Source organism: Triticum urartu, chromosome 7A (genome assembly GCF_056163025.1).
Source record: "Triticum urartu cultivar PI428250 chromosome 7A, HENAU_Tu73, whole genome shotgun sequence".
NCBI lineage: Eukaryota > Viridiplantae > Streptophyta > Magnoliopsida > Poales > Poaceae > Triticum > Triticum urartu.
In genome coordinates, this window is record NC_141879.1 from 716,116,554 (window position 1) to 716,133,210 (window position 16,657).

General features: G+C 48.6%; 2 protein-coding genes across 2 annotated transcripts; both read right to left on the bottom strand.

Annotated features, from left to right (window-relative positions):
* Nucleotides 1-2,406: 2,406 nt before the first annotated feature.
* Nucleotides 2,407-3,351, bottom strand: LOC147962100 (uncharacterized). Its single transcript, XM_087534053.1, has one exon. The coding sequence runs from the start codon at nt 3,349-3,351 to the stop codon at nt 2,407-2,409; it is 945 nt and encodes a 314-aa protein (XP_087390179.1).
* A 12,386-nt stretch (nt 3,352-15,737) lies between these two features.
* On the bottom strand, nt 15,738-16,232 carry LOC147962101 (uncharacterized). Its single transcript, XM_087534054.1, has one exon. It carries the CDS (start codon nt 16,230-16,232, stop codon nt 15,738-15,740), a length of 495 nt encoding a protein of 164 aa, XP_087390180.1.
* Nucleotides 16,233-16,657: the final 425 nt, after the last annotated feature.

The window sequence follows — 16,657 nt, forward strand, 5'->3', positions numbered from 1 at the left end:
TCCAGAGAGTAGATAATACGTACACAATCTATTTAATTCAGGGGTGGTGTAAGGGGCTGTGCTTCTGTACAAGTATGCATGTCGATTATCTTTATTTTGTCTCTTTCTGTCTGCATATATGTTGGGATCTTTATTCCTCGCTTGTAAGGTTTTGAATTTCGTCTGTAGAAGAATTAAGTACGTACTCCCTCCGTCCAAAAATATTTGTCATCAAAATGGATAAAAGGGGATGTATCTAAAATTCTAGATGTACTCCCTCCGTTTCATTTTACTCCGTATATAAGATTTGGTCAAAATCAAACTATACAAAGTTTGACCAAATTTATATAAAAAAATATGAACATCTACAATATTAAAACTATATAGTATGAAAATTAATTTCGTGGTGCATGTAATAATGTTGATTTCATATTGTCAATGTTTATATTTTTTAATATAAAGTTAGTCAAACTTTACAAAGCTTGACTTTGACCAAACCTTATATGCAGACTAAAAAGAAACGGAGGAAGTATTTTAGTTCGAGATACATTTCTTTTTATTCATTTTGATGACAAGTATTTTTGGATGGAGGGAATAGTTGATTATCAGTACAGGTCATGTCAAATTTGCATTCGTTATAGGAGAGATCAAACGAAGTGTTAGCTTCACAGCCGACACACAGATGAGGTAAGAAATTTCAGAATCTTACTCTGAGCCCTACTGAAGAATGATCTTGACATTACCATTTCCGGGGCGTTGCTAATGCCCATTTTATATACTCCCTCCGTTCGAAATTACTTGTCACAAAAATGGATGTATCTACAACTAAAATACATCTAGATACATTAATTTCTTGGACGAGTAATTCCGAACGGAGGGAGTACTAGCGAGGGGTGTTTCCTATTTGACGCATTCTGTGTCAAATAGTCGCCCAATTGCACATGACGATGTGGATTTGGGCCGGCCCATCTAGAATGTTCCATGTTTCCCCTTTTCTACTGCTTTTATTTTTTTGCTATTTTATTTTTTAATGTTTAAAAACTTTTCACGCTTTAAAAAAAATTCAAGAGTTTCAGAACTATTTGCATTTTCAAAATATGTTCACAATTTTCAAAAACATATTCATAACTAAGAAGATGTTCATAATTTTTAAAAAAATCGTGTTTTCAAAAAGTGTGCAGAAATTTCAGGAAATATAAGGATTAAAGAAACATGTTTTTGAAAATGTTCTCGTTTCCAAAATGGTTCATAATTCAAAAAATATTTGCCTTCCGCAAGAAATGGTTTAAAAATTTTATTTTTATGTTTGCTATAATTGTCCGGTGTGCTACAATAACAATTAGCTACTCCCTCTGTCCCAAGTGTCAAAAATGCTCTTATATTATGGGACGGAGGGAGGAGATCGCATCGGTTCACGGTGGTGCCTTGGTTCAATGCAGTCCTCGGTGCATCCTACAGTACCTTGTTCTTCCGTTCGCTACAGTACGTATAATGGGCAGGCCCATCCAGGACGCCACTGTGCAGGAACCCTCATGTTTGACGCAAATAGCGTTAAAAAGGAGGTTCCAGAGAGAGGGCAGATCCTTTTTAGCGCACGGGTCAATGGATACCGACGAAACATGCACCCCCAGCGTACGCATGCTACATGTTGCCCCGTCCATTAAAGAGTTTTTCAATGTCTTTTTCCAGCAAATTTTGGGATGGTTCAAGAACCTGAACCAGTTTTTTTAGCCTTTTCTTCCATTTCCTTTTTTATTTTCATTTTTAATTCGTGAAACATTTGTATGTGTCTTTTTGTCGTTTTTGTGCTTTCTTTTTTCTCTCATTTTAATTTTTTCCTTTTAAATTTTGGAACAAATATTTTAATTCATGAACATTTTTTGAATCGGCAAAATTTTTAGAATTTGGGATCAATTTTTGAAATTTTAGTTTTTTTGGAAATGATGAATATATTTTTGAATTTTGTGAATATTTTTAAAATTTGAACATTTTCTGAAATTTGGGGAACACTTTCTGAAATTGGTGAGCTTTTTTTTGAATGGACAAACATTTTTTGAAAATTGGGAACATATTTTGAAATTGAAAAATATTTTTCAACCCCGCATTTTTCCCACTTCAGGATCCGTGTGGAGTGGAAGACATTCAGCAAACTAACTTGCATTGAACAGTGGTTGCATGTTTGCATGCATGACAGGCTTCATGTACATGACATGAGAAAAGGCTAAACAACCAAGAGATGAGCGACAACAATACGTTATAGCTGGTTTAGACAAATCCTCGAAAGAAAACTGGTTTTATATACAAAACATGGTACTAGCTATTAAGCCGGGCAGTAGCCTGTTCTCTAGAAAAAAAAGCTTAGAAGCTATTCACTAAATTACAGATGAGTGTTGCGTGGGCCTGCCTTCTGTAACTCAAACTAGCTAGCTAGCGATGCATGGCGCTGAGCAGTGGAGTTAGCACTGATTCGGTGCTGCACGTTGGGATGGTGGTCCGAACTTCCTCCGGCGTGACAACGGCGAGGCAGCAGCGAACAACGAGGCGGTCGTCCTGCGTGGGCGATGTTCCGGTGTACTTCAGATCGTAGTAGAAGTCATCGTTGTCACGGTCAAACGTGTGCCTCGTCTTCTGGGACTCCAAGTTCACCAGCCCCTCGAACTCGAAGCTGAACTCCGCCGTTGTCGGTGTCATCTCGTCCCCCTTGCTTGCGAAGACGAGCCACAGGATGCCCCATCTTGGGCAGAATTTGAGGTACCATGTGCTCCCGCCAACAGCGAAGTGCGTGGAGTAGATGCACTCCCCGTTCCTCAGCGTCGCACTGAGCTTGGAGACGCTGCGCACGGTGAGCGTGTGGGAGCCAACCATGGCGACCTGCGGCGGCTCCAATACGGCGTTGGATTTGCGCAAGCTTCCAAAGAGGCACCGCCGCTTTGTTGCCTGCTGCATCTTCTTCAGAGTGCATCTGACGGTGAATTTGTCGTAGCGGGCAGACACGCACGACGACGCCTCCAGCTCCCTCCTCCCCACGCACAGGATAAAGCTACCCTTGGTTTGTTTACCTATCGTGTCCCGGCTGCTCTCCTTGTGGAAGACGGTGTGCTCTCCGGTCTCGTCGAGGATTTCAAGGGTGATGTGGGTGCCGGCATACGATTTGAAGCCATGCAGCATGAAGTTGATGACGACCGAGACGACCAAGGTGTCCGCTAGGCCGTTCTCGTCGAAATCCATCGACTCCACGTGTATGTCCCACAAGAGGTCACAGAAGAGGAGGTTGTCCACAGTCAGCCGGTCAGGTGATCGCAGCAGCTTGGAGTACCCGCGGACCGGCACGGAGAGCGTCACCGGCGCCGATCGGCTCGTGGTAGAACCCATTGACCACGTACCAAGCTATCAGGCAATCAAGTATACCCGCGCACGCGTATATGTAGGACGGCCGGGGAGGGAGTCTTGATCGTGTCCGGAGTGGAGTCTTCCACGATACAAACCCGGCAAGTTGTAGGAAGACGCAACCGGAGTGGGATTCGGATCACGTCCTTTTAGCCACGCTGCGCTGTACTATACTATAGAGTACAGTAGATTTTACCATGCATGCTTTTGTCATGCATGATTGGAGCGACTGGGACTACCCAAATTGTATATTATTCATTCAGGCATTTGGAGGACACGTAAGTTGGTTGGTCATGCAAAGATGATCCTTGTCTAGCTAGGTCGTCATTAGCAAGCGTGCCAGCTCCGTTTAAATCGTCACAGCTCCCTGCATCCTCACCACCTCAGTGTAAACTTTTCTGTCGTGCAATTGGTACCAAAAATCCCTAGCAAAGCTGAAAGAACTTGGCCTTGGAGCAGATCCAGTCCGTCGGACAAGCTGGGTGCCTGAAAACTTCTCGCCTTGAACAGACCCCCACCATAGCTAGACTTGATCAGTGCGGTGGTTTGTAGCTAGAACCCTAACCGGAGGAGGCAAGGGGAAGGAACTACCCAGAGTGGACCGAAGTAGTCCCCAATGGCCTCACCCTCCTCGCGCACCAGGTCCCATGCCTCAGCCTCAGAGCATTAGAGCCGCACCTAGCTAATCCGTCCGCTCTCCCTCTTAGGGAGGTTGTCGTGGAGCTTAGGTGTGCTAGACCGTAGCGTGGTGTGTGTTTAGTTTTCTTGGTGCTCTTTGCCGGTAGCGTAGCCGTGTGCGTTCTGCGTGTGCCGGTTATTTCAGGACTGGCTTTGTAAGATAGCCACCTAACTATTTTGTATCCTTTGGCCGTGTACTTTTTCTGAAGGATGAGCATGATGACATCATCTTATTAGAGGTTTCAATTTCAGGGTGGAAATGTTATGTGTGAGCACCAAGAACCGGCAATTTTTGCACAGTTCACCAAATTTCAACGTGGAATGCATGATTGGCAAACTCACATTCAACTCCAAAATGACTTGACTGAGCACATGTGGACTCACCTTGGCAACCAGTAGACGTATCGGTTCATTTTCTTTCAATTTATTTGTGACAATTTACATTTGCCTGTAAACTTTGAGACTTTTATTGGGTTGTAAACTATTTATTATTGTGGTACTATGTGATTTATTTGGTTTTAAACTATATGCAATGTTTCTTTTTAGTTAGAAATATGCATAAAAAGGTTGTGTACATTTGGGCATCGGTTGGCCGGGCGGACCTAATGCTTCGGCCAGCTGGGTGCATGGTACACGCAAAAACAGAAAAGGTCGGCCGCCCTTTGACCCTCTCAAACGAACAGAATCCAGACCAAGTAGACGTTTATTTGAGGTCGTGCATTGAAGTTGGCTTGTTGTTCTCTGCTGGCTTGCAAGGACGTGGAAGAGGCTGAAGCGCTTGCGTTACTTGAGTAGCATGCATGTTGTATGAGAGCTCTACAGGAGACCATTGATTGTTGAATCTGACTGGCCTATGGTTGTCGCTGCAATCAACTCCCCTGAATCTAGTCCAGCCAGGTGGTGTTTTGTGTACGAGGAGATTAAAAGGGTCATGTCTGTTTTTGTTTCCTGGTGCATCAGGAAGATTGGTAGAGGGAGCATCGATATTGCACATGAGTTAGCTGCTCATGCCAGGACTCACGAGGATTTTAGTCTGCTTGCTAGCGTTCCATCTGACTTAGAATGTCCTGATGAATAATAATAACCCGGTGATTTCTACCCGCAAAAAAAAAACCCCGTGATTTCTGATATATAAAATCTCCTTTTACCCCTTCAATATTTTTTTATCAAAGCCAATTGTTTTTTCACACAGCTGAGTAATAGGCGGTCCTAACGGAGAATTGTAGGTAAATGGCAAACTATTCGTGATTTTATTTGGACGTCCTATATTGGATCACGAAGAGTTCCTGTCAGACTAACTTGAGGCTGAGCAACCCCCTTCGATGGTCACTTTGATTTCCTTTTGTCGCCAACCAATGTACGGCTAAAAGGATAAGCCCTCTGTAATTCTTTTTCTACCCTATCAATAAAATGCCTGAGCGCATTCCTGAAAAAAAATTAAGGCAAAAGTAAAATACAGATCTAGCTACCCTATCAAGTTTTTTTTTCATTATTCTTGTTCAAAACATTTATTTTTAGTAATATCGGATCCTGTCAATGCTTTAACATAACACTTTTAGATTCCTAGTTTATTAATTTGTTGATTAAGAAATTATTAAGGAAAGATTCACAAAATCCTTGCTCTATGATTAAAAACAATATGATATATATACATTTACGTATGATACAATTGTGAATAACTTTGATAATATATAATGCAGTTGTAAATGCACAATCTTATTTCACTGCAATTTAATAAAGAATTGTTGTCATCTACGTATCGTTCTATATCGCTGGACATATCGGGCTAGATATCGGCCATATCGGTCGATATTTCGGTCCATATCGGATGATATGTTGGAAAATGATATTTGCAAAATGATATGTTATGTTTATATCGGTGGAGCCCCAAAACTGATATACCGGCCTATATATCGGTCGTATCGGCCTATATTTAAAAGCTTGATCTCGGGTAGGGGGTCCCGAACTGTGCGTCTAAGGAAGATGGTAACAGGAGGCAGGGGACACGATGTTTTACCCAGGTTCGGGCCCTCTTGATAGAGGTAAAACCCTATGTCCTGCTTGATTGTTCTTGATGATATGAGTATTACAAGAGTAGATCTACCACGAGATCGGAGAGGCTAAACCCTAGAAGCTAGCCTATGGTATGATTGCATGTGTCTCTATCGACTAGCCTGGCCTCGGTTTATATAATGCACCAGAGGCCTAGGATAACAAGAGTCCTAGCCGAATACGCCGGTGGGGAGAAGTCCTTGTCTTGATCGCCAAGTCTTGTGGAATCTTCCTTGTATGTGGCAGCTATCCGAACTGGCCCATGAGTATACTACCATGGAGGTCCTCGGCCCAATCTAACAGATCGGGAGATGACGTGGTGAGTACCCCCTAGTCCAGGACACCGTCAGTAGCCCCCTGAACCGGTCTTCAAGTTAGGAACGCTCCTCGATTCTTCTGAACTGTTCTTCATCTTCGGTCATCGGTCTTGAAAACTGGTTCAACAAATCTTCTTCGATCTTGAGGATCAACAACGTGCATCCGAAGAGTTTATACGTAGGGTATCCGGGAGCCCCTTTAAGTTTTTGGCCTTTATCAATGCCTTGTTTATTTTTATGCCACGCATCGGGTTTGAAGTTATTCCCGGGCGGCAGCGCCCTCTTGCGTCCGAGCTCCAACGCCGGACTGCATTCGAGGTATCTTTTGCAGACGAGTACCAACGTCGGACCGCTTCCGAGCTCCAACGCCGGAATGTATCCGAGCTCCAACGCCGGACTATGTCCAAGCTCCAACGCCGGACTGTATCCGAGCTCCAACGCCGGACTATATCCGAGGTGTCATAAATCACCTTGGTTCAAAAAAGTTGAAGGAGTTTAGCCGAGCTTAATGCTGGAAATGCCCTCTATGGAGCCAGCCATTAGCGCCCGAGCTTTATGCCAGAATGCTTCCGAGGTGGTGCACCACCCCGACTGTGGGCCGATTTTTTGTCAATATTTTTGATTGGTGCAATTTATTCTCTACCGAGATATATAGCCAGTAGCCCTCAAGGTGTGTATCGGTCTAAAACCCGAGATGCACCTGAAGGATGACATAAGACCGCCGATCCCAGTAGCCGCTGAGACTCAGGTTGATTTGCAAAATCGGTCTGAGGATCAACTCCTAGCTCGGCAGAATACTTCGGGACGCAAAAAGCGGCGTGCTCAGTCTTTGAGACTCAGGTTGGGTGCGGCCGACCAACCTGAGGACCATAATCTCCTCGGAGACTGTATTGCACTTAAAATTTTCTGCATTGGATAGGCAATGCAGTAGCCCCCGAGACACTGGTCGGCTGGCAACACCAGATCAGGGGATCGATGTGCCCCTTTAATATTTGTAAATAATAAGCCCGAAGCCCAGTAGCCTCCGGGCCTTAATGCGGGCACGGGTGGCCAAATTAAGGATCGATACCTGATGAAGCTATGTACCTAGGGTAGGGGCACTGACCTGTCCGAAGAGCCCTACCCGAGGACATCCCTAGAAGAAGTCGCCTTTCAATCGACTTGAAGGTATCCCACTCGACGGATTCAAGACACTCGACCAAGAAGCTATCACTCGACCATGAAGCTAGCCACTCGACCGCCAGGAGATCCGAAGTCACTCCGCAGGCAAACGGTCGGGTATTAAGTAGTCTTTATGGTCATTATAGCACCTTATTAGGGGCGTTACCAGTAACGCCCAACCTTAAATGTACCTTAAACCCTGCATTACTGAGGGCAGGAGAGGGCCGGCGAACTCTATATAAGCCACCCCCTCCTCAGTATGAAGGGTTCGCACCCCTGTTATTCACACGCATAAAATCCAATCGACCGCCTCCGGGCACCGAGACGTAGGGCTGTTACTTCCTCCGCGAAGGGCCTGAACTCGTAAACCTCGTGTGCTTACAACTTCCCAATAGCTGAGATCTAGCCTCTCCATACACACCCCCTACATCACTGTCAGAGTTAGAACCACGACAGTTGGCGCCCACCGTGGGGCAGGAATCTTAGCGCTTAGTTGGAGAAGTTGCGATCTTTTCCGATCCCTTTGATCATGGTTTCTTGCGGAGTTTTGGTGGAGGGCCGCGAGATCCATCTCGGCGCGCTCACGTTCATCGCCGACGACTCCGCCTGGCTTCAGGAGGCACCACTCGACATCGACGCGCTCCCCGTCCGCGGTGCGACGCACTTCCTCGCATGCATTCGTGGCGTCCTCCTGCGGCAGCCGTCGACCCAGTATCAGTCGGCCCTCGTGTCGTCTCCCCGCCCTGTCTCCCACCAGCGCAAACGCTCCGGTCAGTCGAGACTTCAGCGGTGGGTGAGGCATGCCGTGGCCCGCCAGTCGGCAGCCCCACAAGTCGCGGCAATCGAGCCCGACGAATCCCTCTGCGGCTTGTTCGACCTGTCGACTGGCTCCGTGGAGACCGCATCCAAGTGCGACAGCAGCGACCCAGCGGCTGAGGTTCTGGCGGTCGATGGAACGCACAGTCCTCCCGGTTTCCCTCGCGCTGATGGAGGCGCGGGTGGGGGCGACCCGTCGCATCCCCACGATGAGCATCTCCCCGAACCTCTCACGTCATTGCAGCGAGAGGAGCTTCGCCGCCGGAACATGGACGCGCTCCACACTCCTATTGTCGGAGAAACCCCCGAGGCCCGGGCCTTGGAGGACGCGCGCTTGGCTAACCTGGCCGAGCGCACTCGACTGGAGAATCTTCAGCGAATACTCGACGAGCAAGCGCGTCAGCGAGCTTCCGAGTCCAGTCGACGTCAGCAAGCTCCCGAGTCCAGTCGGCGTTAGCTCTTCCCGCCGCCGCAGGTATATCGAACCCCAGTTCAGAATTTGGCCGCTGCGGCCTGTATAGCGGAATCAATTCAGCCCTCCCAGTCGGAGGCTGGCAGGGGCTTGTTGTAGATCAGAGCCTTGATCTGGGCGGCGGGAAACCAGAATTCCGCTGTTTCTCAGTCGCGGAATAGGATCCACAATCGATCTGTGGCAACGGACACAGTCTAGTCGGCTCACAGCCCGAGATCGCCCCCGAGGCGTGAGGGACGTGGAGACCGGCACGATCAGTACAGAAGAAATGAGCAGTATGATCACCGATCCGATCGTGATGATCGACGTCGAGTGCCAACCCCTCCCCCGAGGAGTGGGTCGTATGCGCCTCGACGGCAAGATGACAGACGCCCTCATAGTTTTGGGCAGAGGATTCCAGTCGACCCCAGGGACCCAGGCTTTGATGCGAGATCCATCCTCGTTCAAGGTTTGGTTGACAGGAACAGAGCTCATCGAGAAGGCCACAACAGAGATGCACCTGCCAGCAGCAGAGTACATGCTTCAGGGCCAGAGTGTTTCAGTCGAGCCATCAGAGCCGCAGTGATTCCTCCCAACTTCAGGCTGGCGACTGGAGTCAGCAAGTTCACCGGTGAATCTAAGCCTGACACTTGGCTCAAAGATTACCGAGTGGCTGTACAGATTGGCGGTGGCAATGACGAGGTGGCCATGAAGCATTTGCCTCTCATGTTAGAGGGCTCAGCCAGAGCGTGGCTAAATCAGTTGGCACCCAGCAGCATCTACACTTGGGAGGACCTCTCCCGAGTGTTTGTCACAACCTTTGAAGGAACATGCAAGCGACCTGCAGGCCTTACAGAATTGCGGTCTTGCGTGCAGAAACCGAATGAAACTCTGAGGGATTACATCCAGAGGTGGATCACACTGCATCACACGGTTGAGAATGTGCCAGACCATCAAGCAGTTTGTGCCTTCAAGGAAGGCGTTAAATACAGAGAATTGAATCTGAAGTTCGGTCGAACCGGAGAGATGTCTCTGAATCGGATGATGGAGATTGCCACCAAATACGCTAATGGTGAAGACGAAGATCGACTCTGGAGTGGCAAGCACAAGGCAGTCGCCTAAGAAACCGGAGGGAACTCCAGTCGGAAGCAAAAGCGGAAGGCCGAACCAGCCGCCCCTGGGGAGGCCCTGGCCGTGGCCCAGGGAAAGTTCAAGGGAAAACCCAAAGGACCCTGGAAGCCCAAGAAAGTCAAGGATCAGGATGGGAATGATGTTTTGGATCTGCCATGTCACATCCACACCAAGAAAGATGACGAGGGTAATTTTATTTACCAAAAGCATACCACTCTACAATGCCGGCTCCTAATCCAGCAGTTTCAAGGCAAGCAGTCCAAGGACAAGGAAAAAGAGTTGGACAGAGTTAAGGACAAGGAAGACAGTGACGATGGATACCCCCAAGTCAATTCCACCCTGATGATTTTTGCTGATGTCGAAAGCAAAAGTCGACTGAAAGTCATTAACCGTGAGGTGAATATGGTTGCTCCGGCAACGCCCAGTTATCTGAAGTGGTCTCAGACTGCCATCACATTCGACCAGTCCGATCACCCTACGCACATTGCCACCCCTGGGAGGCAAGCTTTGGTGGTCGACCCAGTTGTCGAAGGCACTCGACTGACCAAAGTCCTGATGGATGGTGGCAGTGGCCTGAACATACTGTATGCTGAAACTTTGAAAGGAATGGGCATTCCGATGTCCAGGCTCAGTACCAGCAACATGAGCTTCCACGGAGTCATTCCTGGGAAGAAAGCCGAATCACTCGGCCAGATTGCTCTTGATGTGGTTTTCGGTGATTCAAAGAATTACCGCAAGGAAAAGTTGACATTCGAGGTTGTGGACTTCCAAAGTGCTTATCATGCCATTCTGGGCAGGCCAGCTTACGCACGCTTCATGGCTCGACCATGTTATGTGTATCTCAAATTGAAGATGCCTGGTCCCAAAGGTGTGATCACCGTTACAGGCAATCGGAAGAAGGTAGAAGAGTGTTTTCAGAAAGGCTCAAAGATTGCAGACGCTCAGATGGCAGTTGTTGAGCTGCAAGAGTATCAGAAGACTGCAGATCCGAGTGAGTTGCTACGAGCTAAGAAGCCTGCTTCAGAATCAGCTTTTCAGTCGTCCGGCGAAACAAAGACGGCCCACATTCACCCGACCGACCCCAATGCTGCCCCGACCCACATCTCAACGGCGCTCGACTCCAAATAGGAGGAAGCGCTCGTCCAGCTCCTCCGTGAGAACTGGGACATCTTCGCATGGAAACCCTCTGACATGCCTGGAGTTCCCAGAGAGCTGGCTGAGCACCGTCTACGAGTCGACCCAAAATTCAAGCCTATGAAGGAACATCTTCGACGGTCCGCCGTCCAGAAGAAGCAAGCCATTGGCGAGGAGGTGGCTCGGCTCTTAGCAGCGGAGTTCATCCGAGAGATTTACCACTCCAAGTGGCTCGCCAATGTCGTCATGGTCCCCAAGAAAGACAAGTCACTTCGCATGTGCATTGATTTCAAACATATCAATCGGGCCTGCCCGAAAGATCATTTTCCTCTCCCTCGCATCGACCAAATAGTCGACTCGACTGCGGGGTGCGAGAGATTGTCTTTTCTAGATGCCTATTCCGGGTACCACCAGATCCGTCTGTATGGACCCGACGAGATCAAAACAGCTTCCATCACTCCATTCGGATGCTTCTGTTACGTCACCATGCCGTTCGGCCTCAAGAACGCCGGAGCCACGTTCATGAGAATGATTCAGAAGTGTTTACTCACTCAAATCAGTCGGAATGTGGAGGCATACATGGATGATATTGTGGTCAAGTCACGGAAAGGTTCCGACCTGCGGACTGACCTTGCTGAAACCTTTGCCAACCTCAGGAGGTATGATATCAAGCTCAATCCATCAAAGTGCACATTCAGAGTTCCAGGTGGAAAGTTACTCGGTTTTCTCGTTTCCGAACGGGGGATCGATGCCAATCCTAAAAAAGTTGGCACCATACTCTGGATGAAGCGTCCTGTACGCGTGCACGATGTCCAAAAACTTACGGGCTACTTGGCCGCCCTAAGTCGATTCATTTCTCGTCTCGATGAAAAGGCGTTGCCTCTTTACCGACTGATGAAGAATTCTGACAAGTTCGAGTGGACTCCAGAAGCTGATGCAGCATTTGCAGAGCTCAAAGCTCTGCTCTCCACCCAGCCGGTGCTTGCTGCCCCAATCAGCAAAGAGCCCCTGCTGCTTTACATTGCAGCCACAGGACAAGTTGTCAGCACAGTACTTATGGTCGAGCGGGAAGAAGAAGGAAAGGCCTTCAGAGTTCAGCACCCAGTCTATTATGTGTCTGAAGTTTTGACCCCTTCAAAACAAAGATACCCTCACTACCAGAAGCTTGTATATGGGATTTATATGACCACGAAGAAGGTTGCACATTACTTCTCTGACCACTCCATTACAGTCGTCAGCGACGCCCCGCTGTCAGAGATTCTGCATAACAGAGATGCAACTGGTCGAGTGGCCAAGTGGGCGATTGAACTCCTTCCCTTAGATATCAAGTTTGAAGCAAAGAAGGATATCAAGTCCCAAGCAATCGCAGATTTCATCACCGAGTGGATTGAACAGCAACTTCCGACTCAAGTTCACTCGGAGCACTGGACCATGTTCTTCGATGGATCTAAGATGCTGAATGGTTCCGGTGCTGGGGTAGTATTAGTCTCCCCCCGAGGAGATAAGCTCAGATACGTTCTCCAGATTCACTTCGATTCCTCCAATAATGAAGCAGAATATGAAGCACTTTTATATGGGTTGCGCATGGCCATTTCACTCGGCGTCCGTCGCCTCATGGTCTATGGCGACTCAGATTTGGTGGTTAATCAGGTGATGAAGGAGTGGGACGCCAGAAGTCCGGCTATGACTAGTTATTGCAATGCAGTGAGAAAGCTAGAAAAGAAATTCGAGGGGTTGGAGCTTCATCACATCCCCCGACTAAAAAATCAGGCAGCTGACGATTTGGCAAAGATAGGCTCCAAGAGAGAAGCCATTCCCAGCAACGTGTTCCTGGAACACATTCACTCGCCGTCAGTCCAAGAAGATCCTTTTACAGAAGAAGCCCCGCAGCCGAAAAGTGCCACAGATCCGACTGAAGTCGAAGTTCCTGCTGTGGTCGACCTAATCATGGAAGTCTTGGCAATCACTCCCGACTGGACGATACCGTACATCGCGTATATCCTAAGGAAAGAACTCCCGGAGGACGAGGAAGAGGCTCGACATATCGTCCGCCGATCCAAGGCCTTCACAGTCATAAAGGGACAGTTGTATAGGGAGAGCGCGACTGGAATCGGTCAGAAGTGCATAACACCAGAAGAGGGTCAGATAATCCTTGATGATATCCACTCGGGGACCTGTGGTCACCATGCGTCCTCTCGGACCATTGTGGCTAAAGCATACAGAGCGGGATTTTACTGGCCAAAAGCAAATGAGATGGCAAAAGAGATAGTCGACAAGTGTGGAGGGTGCCAGTTCTACTCCAACATGTCACACAAGCCTGCATCAGCCCTGAAGACCATTCCACTCGTCTGGCCCTTTGCTGTCTGGGGACTGGACATGGTTGGTCCACTGAGAACAGGCAGGAGTGGCTTCACTCATGTGCTTGTGGCAGTCGACAAATTTACCAAATGGATTGAAGCTAAGCCCATCAAGAATCTTGATGCTTGCACTGCTATCAGTTTCGTCAGAGGGTTAACATTCAGATATGGAGTCCCGCATAGCATCATCACTGACAATGGGTCAAACTTTGATTCAGACAAGTTCAGAGCTTTTTGCGCCTCTCAAGGCACACGAGTCGACTACGCATCGGTCGCCCATCCCCAGTCGAATGGACAAGCTGAGAGAGCAAATGGTCTGATTCTCAAAGGACTAAAGCCTCGACTGATGCGTGATCTCAAGCACGCGGCAGGTGCTTGGGTCGACGAGCTTCCATCAGTTCTGTGGGGATTGAGGACCACCCCTAACCGGTCGACTGGAAGAACTCCATTCTTTCTGGTTTATGGAGCCGAAGCAGTTCTGCCGAGTGATCTTATTCACAACGCACCCCGAGTCGAACTTTACACCGAAGATGAAGCAGAACAAGCCCGGCAAGACGCAGTCGACCTCCTAGAAGAAGAGAGGGAGATGGCCATGATCAGATCGACCATTTATCAGCAAGACTTGCGTCGATTCCACACCCGGAATGTGAAGAGTCGAGCCTTCCAAGAAGGAGATTTGGTCCTCCGAGTGGATCAACAGAAACCACACAAGCTTGCTCCTACTTGGGAAGGCCCCTTCATCGTCACCAGAGTCCTCCACAATGGAGCGTATCACCTCTACAATGTTGATCGCCAGATCGACGAGCCACGAGCTTGGAATGCGGAACTACTCCGCCCCTTTTACACTTGAGTTCTCCATTGGACGAGATGTAATAAGAAAAAATTTCTGCAGTTCATTTTTATCAAAGACAAGAGTGTTCCAATAATTGCTGTCACTTTTGTTTGCATACGAAAGCCCCCAGTGGGTGACTTAGCTGCGAATCCGTTTCGCCTAAGTTTGAAAAATCCTACCGAGTGGAGAGCCAGACTCCCATTCGGGGGCTTAGCTGCAGTCCAGTACTCGCCTAAGTTCTCCCACTAAGAGACTTAGCTGCAGTCAGCACTCGCCTAAGTTTGAAAAAATCCTACCAAGTGGAGAGCAATCCTCCCACTCGGGGGCTTAGCTGCAGTCCAGTACTCGCCTAAGTTCTCCCACTAAGAGACTTAGCTGCAGTCAGCACTCGCCTAAGTTTGAAAAAATCCTACCGAGTGGAGAGCAATCCTCCCACTCGGGGGCTTAGCTGCAGTCCAGTACTCGCCTAAGTTCTCCCACTAAGAGACTTAGCTGCAGTCAGACACTCGCCTAAGTTTGAAAAAATCCTACCGAGTGGAGAGCAATCCTCCCACTCGGGGGCTTAGCTGCAGTCCAGTACTCGCCTAAGTTCTCCCACTAAGAGACTTAGCTGCAGTCAGCACTCACCTAAGTTTGAAAAAATCCTACCGAGTAGAGAGCAATCCTCCCACTCGGGGGCTTAGCTGCAGTCCAGTACTCGCCTAAGTTCTCCCACTAAGAGACTTAGCTGCAGTCAGACACTCGCCTAAGTTTGAAAAAATCCTACCGAGTGGAGAGCAATCCTCCGACTCGGGGGCTTAGCTGCATTCCAGTACTCGCCTAAGTTCTCCCACTAAGGGACTTAGCTGCAGTCAGCACTCGCCTAAGTTTGAAAAAATCCTACCGAGTGGAGAGCAAACCTCCCACTCGGGGGCTTAGCTGCAGCCCAGCGCTCGCCTAAGTGTTTAAAAAATCCTACCGAGTGGAGAGCAAACCTCCCACTCGGGGGCTTAGCTGCAGCCCAGCGCTCGCCTAAGTGATTAAAAATCCTACCGAGTGAGAGCAAACCTCCCACTCGGGGGCTTAGCTGTAGCCCAGTGCTCGCCTAAGTATTTAAAAATCCTACCGAGTGAGAGCAAACCTCCCACTCGAGGGCTTAGCTGCAGCCCAGTGCTTGCCTAAGTACAGGACACAACCCAATCCGCAAGGACGACGAGGCGCAAGTCGACTGCTACCTTCTCCTTCGGAGTTGCGCCGCAAATACAAGGTTATTCCGAGTGAAGATCAAGTTCCACTCGACGGATCAAACCATGAAGATATTCAACGAGAAATCAAGTTCGGATAAAGCCTAAAAGGTCCCAGACCTCAGATCAAAGTACTCGAGCCCTCGGCTCGGCAGAGTTTAACGGTTACAAATCCACTCGGCATTCCGAGGCAAATTCAAAGTGAAGCATAAAAGTTTTTCATTCCTCAGGAGGAGGACTGGAAGGGGCGACGAACTCGTCCAAGTCGATCCCGTCTGCAATACGAGTGGCAGCAGCGATGAAAGTCTCCATGAAGTCTTGAAAGTTGTGCTTCCTGCTATTGGCAACTTGGATGGCGGCTAGCTTTTCTTCTCGCGCCTCCTTGCAATGGACGCGGACCAGAGACAGAGCGACATCAGCACCACATCTAGCGGAAGATTTCTTCCATTCCGCCACTCGACCTGGGACTTCATTAAGTCGAGCCATCAGGGACTCGAGGTCGTTCTGAAGCATCGTCCTCGGCCAGAGTGATGTGTCGATCCGCGACATCACAACCTTCAGTCGAGCAAGATAGTCAACCACGCTGGCAATACGAGACTCCAGACGGAGCACGTTCATTGCAGCCTCGTCCTTCACAAGGGAGTTAGCAGGGTCCAAGCCTGGCTCCACTCGACTGGTCTCCTCTTCAAAGTTCTGACAGAATTCTGCAAACATGATTCAAGAATAAGACAGTGGCCCTACACAGACTTGGTAACTGCAAGATAGTCGGGGCAGAGTAATTACCTTCGAGCACGACGAACAGCTTCTTGGCGAGTCCACCAAGATAAGCCTCCAGATCGTTCCTCTTCCTCGCCAGCTCACCCGCCTTGTCATGCAGAGCCACGTTGTCGTTCTTCAGTCGGCTGACCTCCTGATTGGCTACCTCGAGAGCAGCCTTCAGTCTGGAGTTCTCCTGCTCAAGAGCTCCGACCGAAGCCATCTTCTCTTCAGCAAGCCTCATTTTGTCCAAGACCTCCTCCTGTGCCTCTGCAAGATCTTGATCCTTCTTCTTCAGAGCTTCCTCCAGTTTATCTGCGGCGCGTCGAGTGAAATCAACATCAAGAATGGACAAGAAAGAAAAGCCACTCATCAAGAATGGA